This window comes from Grammomys surdaster, unplaced genomic scaffold (assembly GCF_004785775.1).
Source record: "Grammomys surdaster isolate TR1022 unplaced genomic scaffold, NIH_TR_1.0 126313, whole genome shotgun sequence".
Taxonomy (NCBI): domain Eukaryota; kingdom Metazoa; phylum Chordata; class Mammalia; order Rodentia; family Muridae; genus Grammomys; species Grammomys surdaster.
In genome coordinates, this window is record NW_021621113.1 from 3,878,109 (window position 1) to 3,885,959 (window position 7,851).

The 7,851-nt window shown below is 54.2% G+C and overlaps 1 protein-coding gene across 1 annotated transcript in view; it reads left to right on the forward strand.

Moving 5' to 3' along the window:
- The window catches only part of Laptm5 (lysosomal protein transmembrane 5), a 25,893-nt gene that overhangs the window by 11,780 nt on the left and 6,262 nt on the right, over positions 1-7,851 (forward strand). Inside the window, exons 2-3 of the mRNA XM_028759964.1 lie at positions 5,598-5,691; positions 6,099-6,175. Of these exons, the coding sequence (XP_028615797.1) occupies positions 5,598-5,691; positions 6,099-6,175 (171 nt within the window). The remainder of the gene's footprint in view (positions 1-5,597; positions 5,692-6,098; positions 6,176-7,851) is intronic.

Below are 7,851 nucleotides of genomic sequence, written 5' to 3' on the forward strand. Positions count from 1 at the left end.
CCCCCAGTCCCACTTTGCTGCACGGGGTCTCACAGGGAGCCTCTCCTCCCACTCCCCTGAGAGGGAAGACGGTGCTTGGGTGGCATCAGGTCTGGGCTTTCTGGTTGCAGCTTCAGGTAGCTTGTGTTTCTTGTTCATATACATGTGCTCCGTGGGGATCGGCCCAACTTTCTGGGTCATCATTCTTTGTGGTAGATAGATGTCTCCTCATTTTCTTCTCACGATTCACTGAGGTGGGAAGATTCTGTTTCTTCTATATTGGGGAAACTGAGGCACAGAGGTGTTTATGTGGACTGGTCCTGGCCGCACAGGGCACTTGTGGGTATACTGGGGTTATCTCTTATTTTCTCTTTTCCTTTCTTGTTTTTCTTAATTTCTCCTCTTTGTCCCTCCCTCCTTCTCTCCCTCTCTCCTTTCTCCCTCCCTTTATCTCCCCTCCCTCCCTCCTTTTTTTTCTTTCTTTTGTTTTTATCTTGGAGACAGGGTCTTATGTAGCATAGGCTGGCCTTGAATTCTCTATGTTCCCAAGGCTAACCCTGGTCCCAAGGATAATTCCCAAGGATCCTCCTGCGTACACCTCTCAGGTGCTGCTGGGATTCCAGGTGTGCACCACCATATCGGGGCCTCTGAGCCCTCACAGAGAGTCCAGCAGTGGGGAGGGATGGTTAATTATGTTGAGGTGGGGTGGGGAGGGACCAGCAGCTGGGGAAAAGCCAGCTCAGGTGACTCTGGCACAGAGAGGGAGCCAGCTGGGTGCAGTGGAGCGAGCAGGCAGGATGAGGGTGTCGTGTGGCATATAGAGGCTGGGGTACACTGAGAAGATAGTGCTCTGGGGGAGTGACGCCACCCAGCCGCCCCCATAAACTGTGACAGGAAGCAGGGGAGGGGAGCTTCCTCTGGCTGATGACATTTCTGTCTCTCTCTGTGACATCCCAGATGAATTGACCTGAGTTCCCCAGGGTGGGCAGCTGACATAGAGGGTCAGAGGGAGGGATTAACAGCTACCATAACGGTCTAGGGTTTTGCAGGTCCCAAGTCACCCAACGGAGCACAGGGCAGGGCTGGTCTGCCCTTTGGGTCAATGATGGAAGGGTGTGAGTGACACAGAGGACCCACTGTTGGTGAGGACAGGCCCGGACATGACTCTCAAGCACATCTTGAAGGGTTGCTAGGAAACGGCCAGCCCCTGTTTCTCTTTTCTCCTTTTGATGAGTAGCTTGTGGGGTGGTTCCTGTACTACCTCAGACGGGGTTATGAGGCAGAGCCAGGAAGCACCAGGGCTGCACAAGTGTCTTCGAACACAGCTTCGCCTGTAATTGGGCTCCCGGGAGAGCCCCAGAAAATGGGTGGTTCTCAATTGTTTTGAAATGATTTTTTTTTATTAATTTTTTTTCTGTGTACGGGTGTTTCCTCTGTGTGTATGTCTGTGCGGCTGCAGAGGTCAGAAGAGGGTACTGGGTCCCCTGGAACCAGAGTTATAGGCAGCTGTGAGCATCCACGAAGATTCTGGGAACTGTGCTCTTAGTCACTGAGCTGTCTCTCCAGCCCTACTGTTCGGGAAGTCTTGATGCTTACCCGGTGGAAAGCTTCAAGAAGACTCTGAAGTGAGGAACTCCTGTCCTTCTCAGGTCCCCATTCTCCCCCATTTCTGTCTTACCTTTGCACCCAGAGTGGGACCAGTGATTGTGCCCTCCGTGATTACCTTCATGAGATCACCATTGCATCTAAAGGTCGTTGCCCCTACGTTCCTGTGTACGTCATCAGTGTCGGCTGCAGTACTGTGATCACAGCGACCACAGCTGTTCCTTCCTGCTTCCCAGCATGTCACTGGTGTTTCCTCCATCGCTTGCCACTGTCCTTGTCACCTATCCAGGCAGACTTCAGGAAAATGGTGTGCCCCCTTTCCATCACCATGGCTATCACTGGCAGCCTGATACCTCTTTCTCACGTCACCTGTCTGTCCCCAGCCAGTCTCCTTCACACTACTCTGTGCTCAGTCCTGCTCAAACTGTACGCCAGCTCTGTGTCCTCTGTCCCCTGTGATCCTGCAGTAACCTTGGAGAGGGCATTTGTCTTCATTCCAAAGCCCAGAGAGGTCAACGGCTAATTCAGGATGCAGAGCTTGCAGCCACAAAATGTCGCCTGCATGGAGAGAGGATGCTGGGGTGAGGGTGGGGGTGGGGGTGGGGGACAGCAGGCTCAATGGCATCTGTCTTCACCATAGAGAGGATAGCGCAGTGCCGAGGACACGGCCAGCCCTGCACCTGCAGCCTGGGAGAGTCTCTGGGTCAAAGTCAGTGATAGGGGAGGCTAGGCCTGGAAATCTCTGTTTCTGTCCGCTGTCTTTTCATGGCTGACCCGAAGGAGCCCATTGCTTCTCCGATGCTGGGATGCTTACTGAGGCATGGGGCTAGGGGTGAGCATCGTGTCCTCCGATGAGCTGTGCATCTGGAGGCTTTGTGGGTGGAAGGCCATTGATCTGGGGCCCCTGCTCTGTGCAGAACTTCTGCTCCCTGGCCCTCACATTCTCAACAGTGCCCTTCTGTTGGTGAAAACTGAGGCGCGGAGGGGCAAGCATCTCAGGTGACACAGACAGGAAGAAAGCCTGTGGCTCTCCAGAGTCTGCCCTTCCAAGAGCCAGGGGCTCTGGGTAGTTCCCAGGGAGGAGGCAGGTGGCTGTGATCAGGGTCACCAGCCCTGAGAGGAGCCTTGGGGCTGGGGACAGAGGTTTGAGGTTTCATCCAACAGAGCAAGGCAGCCTTTTTCCTCTCTGTCCCCATTGCCCGGTTGTAGGTAGCCTGATTATGTCCTTTTGGCTGGGCTGTGGGCAATTGTAGGCCAAACTTGTGTCCAGGTCTCTGCACACAGTGGGGCCAGTAATGTCAGGAATTGTCGTTCTTTCTCTTGGGGACACAAGGTGGTAGTCTCTGAGGATGCCTCCTTCCTGCTGAGCTAACTCTTAGGTTGCCTTACTGTGTGCCCTCAGGCTGGTACCTCACTCTCTCTGAGCTCCAGACTCTCATGTGGCAAATGAGGACAGATTAGCCCCACCCCTAGCCCCTCAGCAACATCTTGAGTAGAGATCCAAGCTGCTCAGCAGAAACCTCCCCTCCCCTCCCCTACAGTGGGGAAATACTTGGGGGGTGGCTCACTCCTGCTGCCAGGATCAGGGAGGGCCAGCCCTCTTGAGGATTTTATAAGGGAGGGTGCAGGAGCAGCCTCAGCAGGGCAAGGGAGCAGCCAGAGGGGGAAGACCAATAGCTTGGTAGAAGTTTCTAGAGAACAGGGGGCTGCTGGGAGGCCACGGGCAAGCTCCAGGACCTTTGAGCCTCACTCTCCTGGTCTATGGAAGGGTCAGCATATAAAGACTGACCTTGTCTTGGCCCCCCCCTCTTTTTGGCACTTCCCAGGCCACTGGCCGCTTGGTAGGGCTGTTTCTGGGATGTGAATGGTGGTGTCCCTCAGAGTACAGGGCCAGGGCGAGGAGGCTGTGGGGTTAGGGATTATGAGGAACCATGGTCTCCAAAGTGGAGTAATGGTTAGTGACTCACTGGGTCACCTTCCTGGATGCAGTATGGGGTATTTGTTTATTCATTTTGAGTTAGAGATTCATGTAGCCCAGGCTGGACTCAAACTTACTATATAGCTTAGGGTAGCAACCTGCTTCTACCTCTCAGGAAGTGGGATTACAATTTCCTGTGCTATGCATAATTTGTGGAGCACTGGCGATCAAGCCAGGATGTTTTATATGCTGGACAAGCACTGTCTGCTGAGCCCCAGCCCCAATGCCAGGGTTCCTATAACGTTTGTACCTCTTCTTAAATTAACCTCTGGAAGGTCTTGGCGTGAGATTACAGTGTCTTTAGTATGCACAGAACATAGGGATGAAGACATATTGTGAAGTTTTCTAGATGTTGGTGTGTGGCCACGGTGACTATTCCTTCTGGGGTCTGAACCAGCAGACCTGGCTCAGGGTGTTTGAAGGTAGCACAGCACCAGGACAGCATTGAAAACCTGGGTTTTTCCTTGCTCTTGCCTTGGCGTGTGAGAGCAGATGAGCTTCCTAATCTCTGAACTTCTGAAAGGAACAGAGCTTCCGATACAAGTACACCCGGGGCTCACTTGGCAGGTTGTATCACTTGAGCCCACCGGACAAAGTTCCTGTGCTCAGGCGTTGGGGGTGGGACCGCAGCCCTTTCACAGCCCCTCTCCCATCACATCTCCCCCATGCTGCCACTTCCGGCAGCTGCCAGCATTTTGGTTGAAGCAGAGCCTTTGAATCCCTTCCTGTCAGACAGAGGAGCAGCTACAGGAGGAGCCTGACAGGGAACGTGCCCAGCCCAAGGGCAGGCTCTGGCCTCAGCTTCTGCCAGGCCTGACCTAGAACTTTTCTAACTCACGCAGTCTGTGCCTCCTGCAGCCCACAATTGCCTTTTTACAGATGGGCAAATTCAGAGAGGTAAAGTGACTTTCTCAAGGACACACAGCGATCTGGATCCAAATCTTGGAGTCAGTCTCTCCATCCATTTCCTGTGCCGCCCCTCTTTCTGACTCCTGAAATTGGGGTTCAAAATAACAGACTGAGATCCATATCTGAGCTAAATACCAAAAGACAAAAACTAATGAGTTAACCAGTCACCCAGAGATTGGAAAGGGAAACAGATAAAAGAGGTCTGGCTGCCTGTCCACTCAGTGTGACCTGTCACTTAGTAAGATGACATGAACTTAGGCCGTGCTGATAAAGTGGACCCACACAACGGAGGGAGCAGGGGGAGGGGGTGGGTCCTGATCTCAGCGTGAGTAGATCGCTCTCCTGGGGAACTGCGTGTCTTGTAGTGGGGAAGAGGTGCAGAACTTCGGGAAAGACACAGACACACGGAAGGGCGTGAGGTCCATGCGGTTGCGTGGCGTGGGGCTCTTCTGGTAGACGGCTGTGGTGTAGACAAAATGCAATCCCTCGTAGCCTTTGTAGCTTTGGCGGCTGGGACACCCAATGCTTAGGCCTTTTCAGAATTGTCTCTTCTCTGTCTTGCCTGGCAAGGGTCCCCAAGGGACAGGCTTCTTCCATCCATCCATCCATCCATCCATCCATCCATCCATCCATCCATCCAATGCAACAGCCACATCACTAAGTGAGACTCAGGCCTCCTTGCTGGAGCCGGAAGACCAGGTCACACCTGCTCCTCATTGTACAGTCTGAGCTTTCATACCTGCCATATGCTTAGGTCGGTCGTCCTGTCTGGCTCCCCACAGCTCCAGGAGGCCAGTGTTATCAGCTCCGTTATAGCTGGGAAAGTAGGGACTCTGGAGCTGTGGTGACTAGGACTGGCTCGCCCAGGGCCTGGGGCTCTACAGGGCATCCTAGACCTCTGCTGATAGTTCATCAACTTGGAGCTCCATGGTGCTTGGGTATGATGACCTAGGTCCTATGCCAGCCAGAGCCTGTTCTGGGGTAGAGGGAAGGGGTGCAGTCAGGGTACCTGATCTTTAGCAGTGAGAGGCAGGATGCCCGTTGACTAGGCAAGCTGTTGTTCTAGCCTCTCGACAGCATCTTGCTTGGATGGTGGCCTGGCTCACTGATGCCCTTTATTTCCTAGGTCATGAGTGTCCTGCTGTTCGTTGAGCATGTGGTGGAGGTGGCCCGCGGTAAAGTCTCCTGCAGGTTCTCCAAGATGCCGTACCTCAGGATGGGTATGTCTGGGTGCAGTGGTGATTGGGTGGGGAGTTGCAGGCAGTGCATGATTAGGACATATGGACTGGGATCTGTGGTTCAGCCATTTCCACTGGACTGCTGTGCACCCCTGAATCTTTAGGAGCCTGGAGTAGCTCACATGCAAATGAGGCTCTTCTGTTTGCGCTAGGGACTTTCTCAGGTTCTGAGGCTCAGACGGAAGTTCCTGCCATATTGTCCACTTCACACTGCCCTGTCCACCAGTCTCTCCCTCTGCCAGTCACAGCCCTCACCTGGGTGAGGAGGGCCAGCCTAGGTCTGGTCCCAGGCTTCACTGTTCACACTCATGGTCCCACACTAGCAGTTCCCAAAGGCTGGTCCCCGGAGTCCATTCAGGCCTCGCCTTAGTCTCTGCCCTGCCTTGCAGCTGACCTGCTCTCCAGCTTCCTGCTCATTGGCGTCCTCTTCACCATCAGCGTCAGCCTGCTGTTCGGCGTGGTCAAGGTGAGGGCTGGGCAGGGATGGAGGGGCCAGGAGCACGTGCCTTCCTGTTGTCCTGAGCACCCCATGGATCTTCACATGTTCATTTGGGGGAGACGCTGTTCTCCCACGGGACTCCATAATCTGCTGCGCTATCAAGGGAGCTTTGGGGTGGTGGGGTGCTCACAGATCTGCATTCTGTGGACGATGAGTGGGACCGGGAGCTTTGAGGTAAAAGAGAAAAGGGGCAGTAGTATGGGGTTCAGGGAAAGAGAAAGTATTGAGCTTGTCGTTAGGGACAAAGATCCCCCCTTGCCCTGCCCCCACTGCAGTGCGACACTCATTCATGAAACCCTGGGAATGTGAGGCTGTTTTAAGAAAGGCAGACAGACTCAGAGAGTTAGGGTGACTTGGGGAAACAGGGGGAGATTGAGTCACCCTGTAGCTTACTTCCTACAACAGAAGAGCCATTTGTCCCATGCCTCCCGGGAGGTAGGAAGCTGACTTTGTCCGTTGGTCACTTTGAGAGGGTCCTGCCCTGAAGATGGTGGGGGAGCTATTTAGGTAGAGAAGGCTTAACGCTAGCCTGGACTGTTTCTCTCCCTGGCCACCCTCCCTGTTTCTGGGAGCCTCACCTGTGGAGTGTGTCCTCACCGTGTGGTGGGGCTGTGGCAGAAATTCAGTGTCCTGCTAAAAAGGCGGAGCAGGGAGTCCCTAAAGACTCAGACATGGTGTCTTGGCCACTTCTGAATGGCTTAGATAACCATGAGACCCCCTCCAGGACATCACCTTTTCTGTGACTTTGCCCCCAATGGGGGCATATATGCATGGGTGCTGGGTTCTCACTGATGGAGAGAGACACTGACTGACCTCCTGAGGCTTCTTCCCATGTCTTGTCTCATCTGGTGTTGATCATCTGGAGGAAGAACAGACTCCTGTCCCTGGGCCTTTACTTGCTGGTGTCTCCACCTCTGGCATTGTGGCCAGTCCTTTCGCCTGTCAAATTCTGGATCTACCTGGGTGTTCCTTCTAGGATTTCCTCTCCGGTTCCCTTCTCTGTAGAGTGAACATCATACTCTCCCTTGTGGGTTCCACCCTCAGATTCTGTCATTCAACTTTCATTGCTGGGATGAAAATACTCAAGAAAATCATCTAGATGGAGGGTTCTCCTTGGCTCTGGTTTCCAGCCCACGGTGCTGGCTCTCTTTCCTTGGGTGTGAGATGAGGAGGAACATCACAGTGGGGAGAAAGTGACGTGTGGCTGGCAAAGCTGCTCACTTCGGGGTAGCCAAGAAGGAGAGAGAAGAGAAAAGGTGTCATGGATAAGTCCTGAGTGTACCCCGAGTGACCTGTGACCACACTCCCTAGCTCACATCATTTCCCCCGTACCCTCATCTTGTGACCCTCTTACTGAGCTTGATTGGCAGAATGCTTGCCCAGCATGTGCAAGGTTCAGTCCTCAGCACTGCACAGATGGGGCGGGGTGGTGCGCACCTGCAGCCTAGGCACTATGGAGGAGGAGGCAGGAGGCAGGAGGCAGGAGGCAGGAGGCAGGAGGCAGGAGGCAGGAGGCAGGAGGCAGGAGGCAGGAGGCAGGAGGCAGGAGGCAGGAGGCAGGAGGCAGGAGGCAGGAGGCAGGAGGCAGGAGGCAGGAGGCAGGAGGCAGGAGGCAGGAGGCAGGAGGCAGGAGGCAGGAGGCA